General features: G+C 42.9%; 1 protein-coding gene across 5 annotated transcripts in view; it reads right to left on the bottom strand.

Moving 5' to 3' along the window:
- LOC111844374 (uncharacterized) overlaps window positions 1–18,412 on the bottom strand; it is a 111,558-nt gene extending 93,146 nt beyond the window's left edge. For 2 of the 5 annotated variants that reach the window (XM_072710927.1, XM_072710926.1), the window contains exons 1-5: window positions 18,192–18,412; window positions 14,245–14,364; window positions 13,600–13,713; window positions 12,206–12,319; window positions 10,120–10,233 (exon numbers count right to left, since the gene is read on the bottom strand). In XM_072710927.1, the coding sequence (XP_072567028.1) occupies window positions 10,120–10,233; window positions 12,206–12,319; window positions 13,600–13,713; window positions 14,245–14,324 (422 nt within the window). In that variant the 5' untranslated portion in view covers window positions 14,325–14,364; window positions 18,192–18,412. The remainder of the gene's footprint in view (window positions 1–10,119; window positions 10,234–12,205; window positions 12,320–13,599; window positions 13,714–14,244; window positions 14,365–18,191) is intronic. The other 3 variants (XM_072710925.1, XM_072710924.1, XM_072710928.1) reach the window with 3 other exon arrangements.
- Window positions 18,413–20,193: the final 1,781 nt, after the last annotated feature.

Below are 20,193 nucleotides of genomic sequence, written 5' to 3'. Positions count from 1 at the left end.
TTTAACACGAAATCAAATCAGATAGATCTAAGCTATCCATACTGTGACGAGCGTGAAAGAGAGAACACGACGACACGCTTCAGCAAGGATTCAGACGTGTATATGAATGTTTGTCGAGGCTGTTATCTAATGTTGCATTCGTTTTTCTCTTGGAACTCGGAAATTCCACATCACGTCTGACAATCTCCCGTTCGAACTACCACATCTCGGGACAAACATGGCTGCCTTCATGAACACGCTGCTGTGTGTTGTTGCTTTATATTTTAGCAGATTTGGAGTTTTCCAAATGGAGAAAATGGAGAAATGCCTACTTGAGCATTGTTTCTGACCATGTCCATCCCTTTATGACCACCATGTATCCATTCTCTGATGGCTACTTCCAGCAGGATAATGCACCATGTCACAAAGCTCGAATCATTTCAAATTGGTTTCTTGAACATGACAATGAGTTCACTGTACTACAATGGCCCCCACAGTCACCAGATCTCAACCCAATAGAGCATCTTTGGGATGTGGTGGAACGGGAGCTTCGTGCCCTGGATGTGCATCCCACAAATCTCCATCAACTGCAAGATGCTATCCTATCAATATGGGCCAACATTTCTAAAGAATGCTTTCAGCACCTTGTTCAATCAATGCCACGTAGAATTAAGGCAGTTCTGAAGGCGAAAGGGGGTCAAACACCGTATTAGTATGGTGTTCCTAATAATCCTTTAGGTGAGTGTACATGGTTCTTCCACATCCATAATCAATTAAGTTACTGCCTTTGGTGTTAGTGGTCACCACATGAGGGTCTCAAGGTGGTGCTGCCATCTATCCATGACCTTGATAATCAAGGTCTATTGTTTTTCATACCAATCAAGGTGATAACAAAATTTCTGTTAAAATGACCCTGTAACTATAGAAAGACATAGCAGACATAGCAGAGAGTGAAGCACGTTATGATGGAATAGCCACAGTGCAGTTTTGGTGGGAAACCAGCCACGGCAAAAACAAAGCAGATGGGACTGGTGCTGTTGTTAAGACCTCTGCTTCCATGGCTGTTGTTAAACAGGGCCAACTCATCAGGGGGGTATTCCAGAAAGCTTGGTTAACTTACCATTTGGTAAATCTTAACCTCTGGGTTGATATACCCCAAACCCGCATACCATGAGTATGTCAGTTCCAAAACACCTGAGAAGAGTAAGTTCAATCAACCTCCTATTGGTTACCCAGAGTTAATGCGCGTGCACCGTGTACACATAAAGACGTTTTCAATTGATCGCCGATTTCACGAGTCAAAATGGAAAATCAAAGTGAAAAAAAGAGAGCGGCATACTTCACAGAGGCGGAGTTGGAAGTTTTAATGCACGCATATGAGGAATTCAAGCCAATAATAATGAAAAAAAGCAATACGGCTGCATCGGCTAAAGAAAGAGAGTTGGCTTGGCAAAAAATAACGGACAGAGTAAATGCGTGTGTATTAAATTGCAAATTTGACATCGCCTCTCCTTTTATTATAATGTAAAATAATTAAGCACCCCTTCCGCATCCTTTAGACTGTTAAATCACTATGAAAGCATTTACTTGTCCTGCCATTCATTTCTTTAGGTTAAAATAACAATGTGTATCGACTAGGAATATATGGTTTCTTATTTAATAAAGGTGTAATCCTTCTGGAGCCAGAAGAACTTTGAGCCAAGTCAAAATGAAACACAAAAACATTCTGCAAAAAGGTAATATTTGATTACACTATCACTGAACTATTTATTAAACACGATTTAGTATATTCTTTCTGTCATGTAGCTAATAGAAAGAAGGCTGAAGCCCGTCTAACTGGCGGGGGCCCACCACCACCTCCCCTCACCCCATCTGAGGGCAACCAGTGGTAACCAGCATTGTACTGTCCTGCAGGGGCACCGCCAGGGGGGGAAAGGTTAGAACGATTCTAGGGGCCCAGCACTGACATGGGGCCCTGTTAGGGGCTTTACCTTTTCGCAAAAAGGGGGGAGGGGGGGCAAAATTCTAATCTTTCATGGGGCCCAAGATTTCTGGCGGCGCCCCTGCTGTCCTGTAATGATTACCTACAGTTAGTGGAAAAAAGTAATGAGTTTGATGATTTTAACAAGGCAAAAAATTAAGGATACAAAATCAAGTTACCTGCACATTGATACTATGAATAGATTTCCTATTAACATAGTCTCCCTCATTTATTGAAGGAGCTTTAATAGGAATGTAGGTGCCATCAATGCACCCAATTATGAATGAATGAATGAATGAATGCCTTTTATTGTCACTATACTGTACATGTATTACATGTATTCCAAATTACATTTGGAAACCCTGAAATAGAAAGTCATATATGGAAGTATCAAGTGTGTGTGTGTGTGCAGGATGAATACATGTATAGATATAAATAGTATGACTACATATTAAATATGCATCATAGATTTTACTACAAAGGACAAACCTACCACTCTGTGGAATTCCTCTTTAGTAACACGCAGAGCTTTATGGACAGGGAACTGTACAAATGTGTGTAAGAAGCGTTAAGTACCAGACATACTGTGTGAACGGCTCTACACACAGTTGCCTTTCCCACATGCTCTGCGTCGCCCATATTGTACAAAAAATGCCCTGACGCAAAAAACCGAAGTGCTATGTACAGAATGTTTTCTGTGCTAAGCGCAGACCCGCGGTTTGGGTTTGTGACATTTGCAATATGCGGTTTCAAGAGATGTTAAGTAAATTAACGATTCTTTTGAAAACTGATAACGCTTTTTCAAATAATCATTAGGAAATGAAAAGATATCAATACGCGGTCTTATAACTCTCTCCCGGCGAAAAAAACCTTGTATAATTTGTGCCTCCATGTCCACAGGATCGTCATCAAAAGGGCACGCCATGCTCAGTAACCTTCTGAAACAAACTGACCCTGGAACATAACCTGCTCAGTAGCAGGTTATCTTCAGAGAGTAAGCTGCTATGGTTACGTACATACCCAGAAAGTTAACCTCCGTTTTTGGAACCGAAAGTTGAGGATATCCACTAACTTACCCTTAAACTTACCCGGGTATGTCACATAACCTGCTTTCTGGAATACCCCCCTGAAGTGCAAAAGGTCAAGGTCAAGGAAGTTTATTGTCATTCGCACCACATTAGCATGAGGTGGAACGAAATTGTGTACACACCGTCCCGGTTAACCCAATTGAACAATGAAACATAATAAACAATAATGAACAACTTTGTCATTTAAAACTCAGTTTAAATGCAGACAAAACAAAACAAATGTTCTTCACCACCTCAAAAATAGATAGATTAACATTAGCCGGAAAAATTTTAACAAAAGATGGTCACCAAATACAATTGGTGTCAAATTTCAAATACCTAGGACTTTTAATTGACGACCATCTGTCTTGTAAGGAACATATTAAACATATAACAAAAAAGCTGAAATCCCTTTTAGGATTCTATTATAGACACAAATCGTGCTTTTCTTTCTATGTAAAATTAAAACTAGTTGAATCAGCATTTTTACCTATCATTGACTATGGTGATGTACTGTACATGCATGCATCTGCTCACTATCTACGCATGTTAGATAGTGTGTATCATGGAGCACTGAGGTTTATTTCAAACCGCGGTTCTCTAACTCATCACTGTGTGCTTTATGCCAAAGTAAATTGGTCTTCATTACAAGCTCGTCGCCTCACTCACTGGCATATGTTAATTTATAAAGCCATTCTGGGTAAATTTCCTTCCTACTTATCCTCACTCCTGATCTGGAAGCAAGGACGTCATAATCTTCGCTCGATGGACTTTCTAAATCTGGTTGTTCCTAAAGTAAGAACTGAACAGGGAAAGAAAGCCTTCAGGTTTTCAGCACCTTACACATGGAACAGACTTCAAGCTGAACTCCGTCTGCACAACTTAATACCCATGAAGGAATTTAAAACTCTTCTAAAGACTCTGGAGACTAGGTTGTCTGTATGTAAATGTATATTCTGATTATGTTTTTGTAATATTATGTAAGACTCTGCACTAACACTGTGTGGCTGCTACCTTGGCCAGGTCTCCCTTGAAAAAGAGATTTGTGATCTCAATGGGACAAACATGGTTAAATAAAGTTTCAATAATTTTTTTTTTTTTTTAAATAGTGAAGTAAATAAGATAAAGTAAAAGAAATACGAAAATGTAAAAGAAGTAAAACTATGGAACTAAAAAAAAGTGCACCAACTTAAATATCAAGTATGGCAGAGAATATAATTATGATTATAAATTTAGCAGCAATTATAATATAGCAGCAAATGAAGGCTAGCTAGCTAGCACTTGTAAAGTGACGATATCAATAGTGTCAGTGATTCATCTTAAAGTGAAGTGCTTGTCCATTAGTCGTTCAGAAGTCATACAGCTACCGGAATGAAGCTGTTTCTCAGTCTGGTGGTTTTACACTTAATGCTCCTCAACCTCCTGCCTGAGGGGAGTGTGTGTGCTGGGTGAGCGGCAGTCTGGTGCAAAGATAATAATCTGTCGTCCACAAACTTAATGATGTTGGAGGTGCAGTTGTGTGTCAGCAGCATGAAGAGGAGTGGGCTCAGCACACATCCCTGGGGGGCACCTGTGTTTAGCGTGATGGTGTTGGAGCTAATGTTGCTGATCTGGACTGTCTGGGGCCTTCCAGTGAGGAAGTCCAGAATCCAGCTGCAGGTGGAGGTGTTCAGTCCGAGCAGGTCCAGCTTGGCGATCAGCTGCTGAGGGATGATAGTGTTGAATGTTGAGCTGAAGTCGATGAACAGCATCCTCACGTGGGTGTTTCGGTGTTCACTACTGGGCGGTAGTCTTTGAGCTCGGAGACGGTGGCATTCTTCGGAACAGGTCTGATGGTGGTGGTAGTCGTTGAGCTCGGAGACGGTGGCCTTCTTCGGAACAGGTCTGATGGTGGTGGTAGTCGTTGAGCTCGGAGACGGTGGCCTTCTTCGGAACAGGTCTGATGGTGGTGGTAGTCGTTGAGCTCGGAGACGGTGGCCTTCTTCGGAACAGGTCTGATGGTGGTGGTAGTCGTTGAGCTCGGAGACGGTGGCCTTCTTCGGAACAGGTCTGATGGTGGTGGTAGTCGTTGAGCTCGGAGACGGTGGCCTTCTTCGGAGCTGGTCTGATGGTGGTGGTAGTCGTTGAGCTCGGAGACGGTGGCCTTCTTCGGAACAGGTCTGATGGTGGTGGTAGTCGTTGAGCTCGGAGACGGTGGCCTTCTTCGGAACAGGTCTGATGGTGGTGGTAGTCGTTGAGCTCGGAGACGGTGGCATTCTTCGGAACAGGTCTGATGGTGGTGGTAGTCGTTGAGCTCGGAGACGGTGGCCTTCTTCGGAACAGGTCTGATGGTGGTGGTAGTCGTTGAGCTCGGAGACGGTGGCCTTCTTCGGAACAGGTCTGATGGTGGTGGTAGTCGTTGAGCTCGGAGACGGTGGCCTTCTTCGGAACAGGTCTGATGGTGGTGGTAGTCGTTGAGCTCGGAGACGGTGGCCTTCTTTGGAACAGGTCTGATGATGGTGGCCTTGAAGCACTGCGGGACGACAGCATGCCTCAGGGAGGTGCTGAAGACGTCCACAAGCACGTTGGCTAGCTGGTCAGCGCAGGCTCTGAGCACCCGTCCGGGTATGTTGTTGGGTCCAGTAGCTTTCTGTGGGTTGTCTCTAGCAAGGGTCATACTTATGCTGGGTGCAGACAGGAACAGCACTCAGTGGTCTGGCGGGGATGTGGTCTTCCACGCTGGCTTGGTGTTCTGGGCCTCGAACCTGGTGTAGAAGTGGTTGAATGCATCTGGAAGAGCGGCGTCAGCTTCACACACACGTGGCGGGGTCCTGAAATCAGTGATGGCTTGGATACTCTGCCACATGCGTCGTGTGTCTCTCGCACAGGTGAAGCGTCTTGATTTTCTTCACATATTCCTTTTTTGCCAGCTTGATGCCCCAGGAGAGGTTAATTCTTGCTGTTCTGAGAACCACAGCGTCTTTTGCTCTGAAAGCAGCATTCTGTGTTTTCTGAAGTCTATGCACTTCTGCTGTAAACCATGGCTTCTGGTTGGGTGTGTAGTGACAGTTTTGGTAACAGAACATCTGCAGTGCATTTGTCAATGTATCCCATCACTGACTCAGCATGTTCGTTAATGTCCGTGTGCTGGCCAGTGGATGCTGCTTCTCTGAAGATGCTCCGGTCCGTGTGCTGGCTGGTGGATGCTGCCTCTCTGGCCCAGCTGCACATGCAGGGCAGACAGCCTGAGAGCTGACAGGGCCTGGCGGCTGACTGGCCTGATGTTACAGTAACACGACAGTCAGCGTATGGAGGACGGGGGCCAGTGAGCCTGATGTTACTGTAACGTGCCAGTCGGCGTATGGAGGACGGGGGCCAATGAGCCTGATGTTACTGTAACGTGCCAGTCGGCGTGTGGAGGACGGGGGCCAGTCAGCCTGATGTTACTGTAACGCGCCAGTCGGCGTGTGGAGGACGGGGGCCAGTCAGCCTGATGTTACTGTAACGCGCCAGTCGGCGAGTGGAGGACGGGGGCCAGTGAGCCTGATGTTACTGTAACATGCCAGTCAGCGTATGGAGGACGGGGGTCAGTGAGCCTGATGTTAATCTTGCCCCGCTGTCCATGCCGAGGACGCTATCTTGGAGCACCTTCAGCCACAGGCTCATTCCCCCACTGTGAGTTAAGAAGCTCTACTGGGGATCTTTCCTGCCACAATGCTGGAGAGTGTGTGTGAGGGGTGTGTGGGGTCATCCACGATGCTGGTGGCTTTGCGGATGCAGCGTGTTTGATGAATGTTGGTTATGGAGGGAAGAGAGACCCCGATGATCTCAGCCGTTCTCACTATCCGTTGTAGGGTCTTGCAGTGTGTCACAGTGCAATTCCCATAGCAGACAGTGATACAGCTGCTCAGGATGCTCTCGATCGTCCCCTTGTAGAAAGTGGTGAGGATGGGTGGTGGCAGATGGGCTTTCCTCAGCCTCCGCAGAAAGTAGAGACGCTTTCTTTCTTTTTCTTTCTTTTCTTCTTGTGAACACACCTGACCTCTTCTCTGCCGCATAACTGGCCCAGCTGCACATGCAGGGCAGACAGCCTGAGAGCTGACAGGGCCTGGCGGGGCAGAGTCTGGCAGAGGAACACACCTAACCTCTTATCTGCAGCTGCATAACTGGCCCGGCTGCGCATGCAGGCCAGGCAGCCTGAGAGCTGACAGGGCCTGGTGGAGCTGCGCGCTTTAGGAGCTCGATGGCTGCCTCCAGGTCAGAGATATACCAAGTGCCCGGCATGTAATAAGTGCCCCAGGCGGCCGGCACATACCAAGTGCCCCAGGCGGCCGGCACATACCAAGTGCCCCAGGCGGCCGGCACATACCAAGTGCCCCAGGCGGCCGGAATATACCAAGTGCCCCAGGCGGCCGGCACATACCAAGTGCCCCAGGCGGCCGGCACATACCAATTGCCCCAGGCGACCGGCACATACCAAGTGCCCCAGGCGGCCGGAATATACCAAGTGCCCCAGGCGGCCGGCACATACCAAGTGCCCCAGGCGGCCGGAATATACCAAGTGCCCCAGGCGGCCAGCATATACCAAGTGCCCCAGGCGGCCGGCTTGCACTCTATATGCTGGGGGCCCAGGGACTTAATGCTCACTGTATGTGGAAAGGGCCCCAGGGGCCACGTGGTCAGCATGGGCTCTATATGCAGGGGCCCTCATGCTTAATTTACCCCATTAGCCCAGTCCATAACTCAGCCAAGGCTCCAGGGGGCGCTATCTTTAGTTCTGTCTGTATTTTATGTAAATAACATCAAATGTTGTTTATATAGAATAGACAAAACTTTTGTTGGAATTTCTTAAAGGTAAAACTTGGTGCATTCAACATATATATGATTTTTCTTCATAGCTTGTCTGTGCCTCTGTGCCATTTGACTGAGAGTCTGAGTGTTTTAAACAGTGTTTGTTTAAATGGACATTTATCTTTGATCTGTAGGAAAAGGAGAATTTGTCCCTGGGATCAACAAATCATCTTATTTTATACTCAGGGGATGAGAACCACTGCAGTGTCACATTTATTATGATCTGAATCAGCAAATATTTAGGTATCAACTTTGGCAAAGAAAGTATTAGTATTTTATGTCTGATGATCCTGGTTCATTATTAAGCGGCACAATTCTATTAAACATGTTAAACTGAAGCCTTAGTGTGAGCATGATGTAATGAGTCCATGATAATGCATTTATATATTATCAAAATAGAAGTGTTTGTCTCACAAGACGACAATCTATTGTCAAGTCAATCTTTAATGGATATGCAGCAGGGAACAGGGAAAACTGCTTTTTTCAAGCTCTGTGCTGAAATTCAAAATGCACCTCCATAACTAGACTTGACTGATGAGGCTTTTTACCTGTTTATATATTTATTTGTATGTCTGTTTAGTTTTATGTCGCTCACCTCTAGCCTAAAATAACTTTTACTTTTATTTTATGGCCTGACTATAGACCCAGAGAGACATGCATGCTAGTGGCTGTAACACTGTTACCTCTCAGGCTCTTTCTCTTACACGCCACAGGGGGGCGCATTTCATGGCTTGCACTATAAATGTTGTGACTCACAGCTACTGGTAGTCCGAAACCCCCAGGCACTGGCCCCACTGCCCCGGTCCATAACCCAGCCGAGGCTCCAGGGGGCGCTGTCTTGGAGCACCTTCAGCCACCGGCTCATTCCCCCACCGAGAGCTAAGAAGCTCTACTGGGGATCCTTCCTGCCTGCTGCCCTTAGACACCACAATGCCTGCTGTCCATGTGCAGCCCCCACAGCCAGCCGCAACGTCCCATTTGTAACGATGTTTACATTTTTATTTAAATGTATTTATTGAACAATATTGTATTTTCAGGTTTTTTTCTTTGTGTATTGGGTACTTCTTAAACTTAATTACCTATATAAATTTTGTTTACTTCTAAAAATGTTTACTTATTTTACTAATACTAATAGTCTTTCTCTTTTTTGTCTGATGATTCTAGTTTATTATTAAGCGGCACGGGTCCATTAAACATGATAAATATGAAGCCTCAGTCTAAGCATGACGTAATGAGTCCATGAAAATGTATTTATTTACTATCAAAATAGACGTATCCGTGTCACAAGTTGACAGTCTGTTGTGGGTACTTCTTAAACTTAATTACCTATATAAATTTTGTTTACTTCTAAAAATGTTTACTTATTTTACTAATACTAATAGTCTTTCTCTTTTTTGTCTGATGATTCTAGTTTATTATTAAGCGGCACGGGTCCATTAAACATGATAAATATGAAGCCTCAGTCTAAGCATGACGTAATGAGTCCATCCATCCATCCATTGTCCAACCCGCTTATCCTAACGGGTCGCGGGGGGTCCGGAGCCTATCCCGGAAGCAACGGGCACGAGGCAGGGAACAACCCTGGACGGGGGGCCAGCCCATCGCAGAGCACACTCACACACCAGCCACTCACACATGCACACCTAAGGGCAATTTAGCATTGCCAATTAGCCTCAGCATGTCTTTGGACCGTGGGGGGAAACCGGAGTACCCGGAGGAAACCCCACGACAACACGGGGAGAACGTGCAAACTCCACACACATGTGACCCAGGCGGAGACTCAAACCCAGGTCCCAGAGGTGCGAGGCGACAGTGCTAACCACTGCACCACCATGCCGCCCACGTAATGAGTCCATGAAAATGTATTTATTTACTATCAAAATAGACGTATCCGTGTCACAAGTTGACAGTCTGTTGTCGAGTCATTCTGTAATGGGCATGCAGCAGGGAACTGGGAGACCTTTTTTCCTCCTCTGTGCTGATGACTGAAATGTAAAATCCACTTTGCAATTTAATAACTTACAATTCCGGCTCGCAGGAAGTCTGGTTTTACAGTAATCCTCATCCATTTACCTCAAATGTTATTTATATAGAATACAAATAAAACTTTTGTCTAAATTCTCAAAGGTGATGGAGTTTGTTAAAGGTAAAAATTGATGCATTTATTATAAGTGTTTTTCTCTAATAGCTTGTATGCATCTCTGTGCCATTTGACTGAGAGTCTGGGTGTTTTAAACAGTGTTTGTTTAAATGCACATTTACCTTTGATCTGTAGGAAAAGGTCCCTCTCTGAAGTTGACTGCCTTTCCCATTGACGCGTCACTCTTCAGGGAAACACAGCTGGGTACAGGGGAGTCTGCTCTCTCCATCAGGACACTGTGGGCAGCGAGAGGAAACAAACCCTCATGGTATAAATATAATTCATACAATGGGGACGGCATCACACTGCTGTTTAGCTTCTGCTCTGCCTTCATGTACTTTGATATGCTGTGAAGCTCTTGATGTAAACAGACTAGTTTACAGTCAGTAATAATGTGAAATAAATTCTCACCTAAAAATTAGATTCCTATATGAAAGGTTTAGTATCACTGTTAAAAACCTCCATAACTAGACTTGACTGATGAGGCTTTTTACCTGTTTATATATTTATTTGTATGTCTGTTTAGTTTTATGTCGCTCGCCTCTAGCCTAAAATAACTTTTACTTTTATTTTATGGCCTGACTATAGACCCAGAGAGACATGCATGCTAGTGGCTGTAACACTGTTACCTCTCAGGCTCTTTCTCTTACACGCCACAGGGGGGCGCATTTCATGGCTTGCACTATAAATGTTGTGACTCACAGCTACTGGTAGTCCGAAACCCCCAGGCACTGGCCCCACTGCCCCGGTCCATAACCCAGCCGAGGCTCCAGGGGGCGCTGTCTTGGAGCACCTTCAGCCACCGGCTCATTCCCCCACCGAGAGCTAAGAAGCTCTACTGGGGATCCTTCCTGCCTGCTGCCCTTAGACACCACAATGCCTGCTGTCCATGTGCAGCCCCCACAGCCAGCCGCAACGTCCCATTTGTAACGATGTTTACATTTTTATTTAAATGTATTTATTGAACAATATTGTATTTTCAGGTTTTTTTCTTTGTGTATTGGGTACTTCTTAAACTTAATTACCTATATAAATTTTGTTTACTTCTAAAAATGTTTACTTATTTTACTAATACTAATAGTCTTTCTCTTTTTTGTCTGATGATTCTAGTTTATTATTAAGCGGCACGGGTCCATTAAACATGATAAATATGAAGCCTCAGTCTAAGCATGACGTAATGAGTCCATGAAAATGTATTTATTTACTATCAAAATAGACGTATCCGTGTCACAAGTTGACAGTCTGTTGTGGGTACTTCTTAAACTTAATTACCTATATAAATTTTGTTTACTTCTAAAAATGTTTACTTATTTTACTAATACTAATAGTCTTTCTCTTTTTTGTCTGATGATTCTAGTTTATTATTAAGCGGCACGGGTCCATTAAACATGATAAATATGAAGCCTCAGTCTAAGCATGACGTAATGAGTCCATCCATCCATCCATTGTCCAACCCGCTTATCCTAATGGGTCGCGGGGGGTCCGGAGCCTATCCCGGAAGCAACGGGCACGAGGCAGGGAACAACCCTGGACGGGGGGCCAGCCCATCGCAGAGCACACTCACACACCAGCCACTCACACATGCACACCTAAGGGCAATTTAGCAATGCCAATTAGCCTCAGCATGTCTTTGGACCGTGGGGGGAAACCGGAGTACCCGGAGGAAACCCCACGACAACACGGGGAGAACATGCAAACTCCACACACATGTGACCCAGGCGGAGACTCAAACCCAGGTCCCAGAGGTGCGAGGCGACAGTGCTAACCACTGCACCACCATGCCGCCCACGTAATGAGTCCATGAAAATGTATTTATTTACTATCAAAATAGACGTATCCGTGTCACAAGTTGACAGTCTGTTGTCGAGTCATTCTGTAATGGGCATGCAGCAGGGAACTGGGAGACCTTTTTTCCTCCTCTGTGCTGATGACTGAAATGTAAAATCCACTTTGCAATTTAATAACTTACAATTCCGGCTCGCAGGAAGTCTGGTTTTACAGTAATCCTCCTCCATTTACCTCAAATGTTATTTATATAGAATACAAATAAAACTTTTGTCTAAATTCTCAAAGGTGATGGAGTTTGTTAAAGGTAAAAATTGATGCATTTATTATAAGTGTTTTTCTCTAATAGCTTGTATGCATCTCTGTGCCGTTTGACTGAGAGTCTGGGTGTTTTAAACAGTGTTTGTTTAAATGCACATTTACCTTTGATCTGTAGGAAAAGGTCCCTCTCTGAAGTTGACTGCCTTTCCCATTGACGCGTCACTCTTCAGGGAAACACAGCTGGGTACAGGGGAGTCTGCTCTCTCCATCAGGACACTGTGGGCAGCGAGAGGAAACAAACCCTCATGGTATAAATATAATTCATACAATGGGGACGGCATCACACTGCTGTTTAGCTTCTGCTCTGCCTTCATGTACTTTGATATGCTGTGAAGCTCTTGATGTAAACAGACTAGTTTACAGTCAGTAATAATGTGAAATAAATTCTCACCTAAAAATTAGATTCCTATATGAAAGGTTTAGTATCACTGTTAAAAACCTCCATAACTAGACTTGACTGATGAGGCTTTTTACCTGTTTATATATTTATTTGTATGTCTGTTTAGTTTTATGTCGCTCGCCTCTAGCCTAAAATAACTTTTACTTTTATTTTATGGCCTGACTATAGACCCAGAGAGACATGCATGCTAGTGGCTGTAACACTGTTACCTCTCAGGCTCTTTCTCTTACACGCCACAGGGGGGCGCATTTCATGGCTTGCACTATAAATGTTGTGACTCACAGCTACTGGTAGTCCGAAACCCCCAGGCACTGGCCCCACTGCCCCGGTCCATAACCCAGCCGAGGCTCCAGGGGGCGCTGTCTTGGAGCACCTTCAGCCACCGGCTCATTCCCCCACCGAGAGCTAAGAAGCTCTACTGGGGATCCTTCCTGCCTGCTGCCCTTAGACACCACAATGCCTGCTGTCCATGTGCAGCCCCCACAGCCAGCCGCAACGTCCCATTTGTAACGATGTTTACATTTTTATTTAAATGTATTTATTGAACAATATTGTATTTTCAGGTTTTTTTCTTTGTGTATTGGGTACTTCTTAAACTAGAAAGTCTAATAAGTCTATTATTAAGCGGCACGGGTCCATTAAACATGATAAATATGAAGCCTCAGTCTAAGCATGACGTAATGAGTCCATGAAAATGTATTTATTTACTATCAAAATAGACGTATCCGTGTCACAAGTTGACAGTCTGTTGTCGAGTCATTCTGTAATGGGCATGCAGCAGGGAATAGGGAGACCTTTTTTCCTCCTCTGTGCTGATGACTGAAATGTAAAATCCACTTTGCAATTTAATAACTTACAATTCCGGCTCGCAGGAAGTCTGGTTTTACAGTAATCCTCCTCCATTTACCTCAAATGTTATTTATATAGAATACAAATAAAACTTTTGTCTAAATTCTCAAAGGTGATGGAGTTTGTTAAAGGTAAAAATTGATGCATTTATTATAAGTGTTTTTCTCTAATAGCTTGTATGCGTCTCTGTGCCGTTTGACTGAGAGTCTGGGTGTTTTAAACAGTGTTTGTTTAAATGCACATTTACCTTTGATCTGTAGGAAAAGGTCCCTCTCTGAAGTTGAGTGCCTTTCCCATTGACGCGTCACTCTTCAGGGAAACACAGCTGGGTACAGGGGAGTCTGCTCTCTCCATCAGGACACTGTGGGCAGCGAGAGGAAACAAACCCTCATGGTATAAATATAATTCATACAATGGGGACGGCATCACACTGCTGTTTAGCTTCTGCTCTGCCTTCATGTACTTTGATATGCTGGGAAGCTCTTGACGTAAACAGACTAATTTACAGTCAGCTTTTACATGAAATAAATTCTCACCTAAAAATTAGATTCCTATATGAAAGGTTTAGTATCACTGTTAAAAACCTCCATAATTACACTTGACTGGTGTTACTTTTTACCTGTTTATATATTTATATGTTTGTTTGTTTAGTTTTGTTATGTGGCTATTTTGGACAGGAGGGATGATCTCTTGCTCGCCTCTAGTATAAAATAACTGGCTGATTGTGGGAGAATAAGGCGCAGAAAGAAGATGGCGAGGTCTTTTTATTAAGCTACACATATTACAGTGCTGCCCACTCAGCCAGCCCTAGCTAGGAGCCCAGTTTACTTTATGTTATGGCCTGACTATAGACCCAGAGAGACATGCATGCTAGTGGCTGTAACATTGTTACCTCTCAGTGCTCTTACTGTTACACCCCACAGGGGGGCACATTTCAGAAGCAGCTCTTCTTTTTCCTCTCTTCTTTACCATTTTAGTGCCGATCCAGACCAGATGATTCCTGCTGGGGCTTCTGTGAACATGAAGGGTTAATAGATACTTCCTACGTATAATATTTAAATTGTATTTCGTAATAGTGTTGTAATTAGTTCTCATTAGTCATTATTATATTAAATAAGTATTATTTCACACAATGCAAATGTGACTACTCCAATAATTCAGACTGCACTACAATAAAGTACAATTTTACACATTGTTATTATATTGCCAAATTTAATTTTTACTGGTGTTTGGTCGAACCACGCAACCACAATGCCTCCTTGTCTGTAATAATGTGCTTGTACGTGTAACTTATTTTGGAATTTAACCGGAAACAACAAATGCTATTTTCTGATTGGCTGGTAGGTGGCTATTAACTCTGTATAACTCGGAACAGCTATGAACTTGGCAGAAAACTCCACTCTGTATGCTTGCACCTCGTCCATTAATCCTATATAACGGGACACCTTGGTGGGGGTTCATTCCTTAAGGCTGGTTACTTCTCAGAGTGAGAAACACAAGGTGTGGCGTGTGAACTGGTTGAAATGCGTGTGTCTCATGATCAATGCGTGAGACCTGAGAGCCCTGTGAACTGTAAGTAACCAATAAATGTCAGCGCAACTGGATTAAATATACTCCCTTATATATTATACATACTCCCTTATATATTACTGCATACTCCCTTATATATTACTGTATACATACTCCCTTATATATTACTGTATACATACTCCCTTATATATTATACATACTCCCTTATACTGTATATTACTGTATACATACTCCCTTATATATTATACATACTCCCTTATATATTACTGTATACATACTGCCTTATATATTATACATACAGTGGTACCTCAGTTCTCGAACTTAATCCGTTCCAGGCTCCGGATCGAATCCTGAAAAGTTCGAGTTCTGATTTAATTTTTCCCATAAGAAATAATGGAAAACCAATTAATTGGTTCCCGTCCCCCCAAAATTACACCTAAATATGTCTTTTTAAGCATTTAAACACAAAATGTACAGGATAAAACAAGAAGAGCATTTTTTTCTTAATGGCTTCCAAATCTTATCCCAACATTACCCCTGTCCTGCCCCGATCGTCCGCTCCTTCCGTGTGTCACGCCCCCTCGTTAACCTCGTGTGGGATCCCCATGTGATCAGCTGTTTCTGGTTGTCATTAGTCCTCTGTATTAAGTCTGCGTTTCAGTTTGTTTCCCCAGTCCGATCATTGGGTGCATTCGACTTGCTTACTGGCTTAAAGCAACGCATTCTGATCCTGACGCAATGCATTACGGTTAGATGCATTGCAACCTCTCACCTTATTGGCTGAAGAGTTTAGTTACATGCATGACGTTTGTATCCCAGGCAGTTCCGATGCATAATCTATTTCTCCCGAATATCACGTAAAGCAGTGAGAACTGGTTTTTAGTTAATTTACCTGGTAAAATAAAGTTTAAATAAATGACATAAATGCTCTAATAGTACACGTAAGTTAGTGGTTTATTTATTGTTACTGTAATGTTGTGCTGCTTTATTTGGTTAATCGTCCAGTCTGTGAAGAAGGCATTCAAGTAAGAATTACATTGTAGTATGACTCATTTCCTTCACGGTTCGACTTATGATATTCAGATCGAAATCTAGGTCAAGACTTTCAAGAAATTCGAGTTCTTGTGAGTTCGAGAACCGAGGTACCACTGTACTCCATTATATGTTATATATACTCTCATATGTTATATATACTCCCTTATACATTTTAAAACTCCATATTGAGGGGGTCGGGGCATCATGGTGATAATTTAATCAAAAACATTGATACGGAAATTCAGATTTTTTTTTAATACATTATAGGCCAATTTGTTGTTTTGAAATAAAAAAAAATAAAAAAATAAAAAAAAATATATATATATATATATATATAAAATATACAGTTGTGAAAAAATTAGGACACCATTAAATATTTAGTTATTTTTAAGAAATATCAACATATCAGTATGAAATCTTTTTTCAAGTTATATCTGTAGATAAAGGTCATGTAATTACTTCACCTATGCAAAAACAAGAAACAAATTTACTTATTTACGAAGATATTGACTAAGATGCTAATTTCCACTGAGGAAAGAGTTAGGACATTCTCACATTTATCACTATTTAAAATGCCTAGAATTAGATTCAGGTGGCACCATATCAGGTGAAGATGATTAGATCATCGTTACAGAGCTTTTTGGGGGAGTCTGTCTTATTTAAACCACAGACATTTAGTTTGGTTTGCTTTTGATTGTCAAAAAGAGTGGTATCACCATGGTGAGATCCAAAGAGCTCTCTGAGGCCTTCAGAAAGAAGATTGTTGATGCATATGAGTCTGGGAAGGATATAAAAAGATCTCAAGAGAGTTTGGAATCAGCCGTTCCACTGTCCAGAAAATAATTTACACAATAATTCACATTTAAAACAACTGCCAGCATGGTCAGGACAGGCTGTCCTACCAAGTTCAGCCGGAGAGCCGACCGCAAGATGCTGAAAGACATCTCCAAAAATCCTAAAAGGTCATCACAGGTCATACAGGAAGCTCCTGCCACAGTCGATGTCAAGGTACATGCATCTACCATCAGAAAGAGACGCACAAGTTTGATTTACATGGGAGCTGTGCAAGGAGGAAACCCTTGCTGTCAAAAAACATCTGAGCAACACTGAAGTTTGCCAGAGACCCACCTAGACAAAGACTGGGACTTTAGGAACAATGTGCTTTGGACAGATGAATCTGAAATGGAATTATTTGGGCGCAGTAACAGAGGACATGTTTGGCATAAAACATTGGAATAAATGCTTTTGAGCAAAAGAACCTCATACCAGCTGTGAAGCTTGGGGGTGGAAATGTCATGATTTGGGGCTGCTTTGCTGCAGCAGGACCTGGCCAGCTCACCGTCATAGAATCCAATAGGAATGGCATACAAGAAAGATATGGAGAGTTCGAGAATGGTCAAGTCAAAGCCCGGATCTGAATCCTATTGAGATGCTGTGGGGTGATTTGAAACAGAAGCGCATGCATGACACCCTTCAAACATCACACAGCTTAAGGAATTCTGCACTGGAGAGTGGGGAAGCCTTTCTGGCAGTCAATATCAGAGACTGATAGATGGTTATAGGAAACGTGTCACTGAGGTTATTTCAGCCAAAGGGGGAAATACTAGCTATTAGGGCACAGGGTGTCCTAACATTTCCTAGTTAATTTCCTTACTTATATAAGTGATTTTGTTTCTTGTTTTTGCATAGGTGATGCAATTACATCACCTTTATCTATAGATATAATTTGAAAGATTTAATATTGATATTTTGATATTTATTAAGGAAAAATAAAATATTTCATGGGGTGTCCTAATTTTTTCACACGACTGTATTTATCCACACCTGGAAAACACCAAAATCAAACTCCATACTTTCCCGTACTGCATAGACACCCTGTAAACACATTTATCTATACAATTTCATTCCATTTTAAATAATTTATTTAGCAGACGGTTCTATGCTAAACGACGCATCATCCTAATCCGTCCGGTACTTAACATCTTAAAACAAGCTCTTCGAAGTATTATAATCTAGCCCCATGTACATATTTAAGCGACACTGTATGTTAGGCGAAATCAGAATTGAGCGTAAATAATTAAATATTATAATTGTTGCTAATTCGCTTTACATTTGAAAACTCAAAATAGTTTGTGACACAGTGACAGTTACTTACTGTAATGCACTGCGATATACTTAACGACTAATTATGTTGAGAACTATTAAATCCCAATATTTAAGTAAGTTAAACATGTATGTTTTACTATTGGTTTAATCTGTGGAGTATAATCTTACCTGGCAATAAGAATATCTTTTTATTTTTCCAGAATCTTATTCGTGTTTCTTGACAAAATGGCGACTCCAGTTTTAAATCGCTTTCACTTTCATTTACAGACAGGAAGTATCAAACGCGGAAGCTGTCAAAGCGGAAATGGACGTGGATTCAATGGGGCGCCGTAGGATTTTAGCCTCGCTCCGCGCAGCATCTGAATGACCCCCCCGCGGGAGATCCGGTCTGGATGCGGAGGCTGTCACCCCTTAATCTCCCACTGATTCTTCTTTCATCAGCAATATCTGCACACGTCCCCCGAAGAGTCAGTGACAAGTTGGTCACACCAGTATTATGTTTTATGTTTCCCCATGACTGTCTGCTGTTTCACAGGGAGTGTAGAACCGTGGACCAAACGGCAGCCAGCAGAAGAATGAGCCCATTGATTCCCAGGAGAATGATTTTAGCGCAGGGAGACTTTAGCACGGCTCTGCTAGAAAGGCTATTAGCTTCTTCTCCGGGTCCGTGATCCATGACTTGGGAGCCTGGGTCCGAGAGGAGAAAGGGGAACTTGGCTGGCAGCAGATGAGTGCCCCCCCCCTGCACCCCCCCAACCCCTCCCCACCAGCTCTCCACATTCACAACAAGGAGATCAAAATTGTCTCACTCCTCAGTCTGCCCTGGCAACTCCTCACATCCCGGACAAAATGAAGGGGGGAAAAATAGAGAGAGAGAGACTGAAAAAGCAGAAAAGTTTCCCCGTGTAGATTTCTGGCAAGGTGGACGATAAAAGCGAGCCTGGGGGGGAGGGGGGGGAATAAAGGAGGGTATCTTTTATGGGATGTGGATTTATATGCCCAGAAACACCCACTCAGAATCAGATATTTCCTTTTACAAACCAAACATTTATCTAACATTTAGGGAGACGGATGTAAGCATGCCGCTCGCCAGTCGTTTAAAATGGCGGCTGGATCGTTTATTTGATCTAACAGATAAGAAGATTGTATCGTGAATCATTTCTCTTAGCTTGTCTCCCATGTGCACAGGGGTTACAGATTGTGTGCTGAAACCAAAAGGTACAAGAAGTAAAGCAATTCCCACCTGCGCAGGGAAGCAAAAAGTTCACGTGTAGATCTATTCCGGGGTGCGGAGATGTATTGCTTGACTTCAGATTGCTCTGACATTAGGGATTTACCTTAAAATGGCTTAAGAACCAAATCCATCACCTCTACAAATCTGTCTCGCAAATCAGTTATCTTAATAGATTATGGAAAATTGTAGTGACATGTATGATTTTCCTTTCCCCTTTTCTTTGAATTAGTTTTTTTTAAATGCGGAAGCTTTAAAGACCAAACTTCCCCTGAGAATAAACTTTTATACATGTACTTTGAATCAATCCTTTTTCCATCCCGCTAAGGGTTTTACCGGATATTGCCTAACGTTACTGTCGGAGTACGAAGCACAAGCTTCCCATCGCCGCGCTGGTCCAGGCTGAGATATCAGCTACTGTAACACATTATCCTCTTAGACCCAGGGATTGTTTGGTAATAAGGTCCAAGAGCCGCCACAGTCATTACACTCGACCAAATCGAGATGGGGGGGGGGGATTGGGGCAGTGACTGAGGAAAGCAAGCCGTCTCGATTTGCCCATTAATGTTAATCATTGTTCCCTTGCAGTTCCCACGTTTATTTCCAGTTTCGAATGGTTCCCATGTCTTTACCCCCGTAATGTCAATTAAAAAAAAAATTACCAACACTATGTATGGACACCACACTTTTTAAGCTATATTGTTATTAGCATTTTACATGTTTTAACGTAGGCATGGGATGCCATTATGATATTTTTGCCACAATTCTAAATTACATTATAATCATGTTAATGTTAAACTCACAAGTCCCAGAAGCTCTTGGTAGTGATGCCTTTATTGCATTTTTTAATAATAAAATAACCACGATTAGACATACCATCACGAGCACGCCCACGGTTGCACACAATCACCAATCCTCTGCTAGCGCTAGTGTTATTAG

Source organism: Paramormyrops kingsleyae, chromosome 4 (genome assembly GCF_048594095.1).
Source record: "Paramormyrops kingsleyae isolate MSU_618 chromosome 4, PKINGS_0.4, whole genome shotgun sequence".
NCBI lineage: Eukaryota > Metazoa > Chordata > Actinopteri > Osteoglossiformes > Mormyridae > Paramormyrops > Paramormyrops kingsleyae.
Note: the sequence above shows the minus strand (reverse complement) of the source record. Positions and strands in the feature narration are given on the sequence as shown.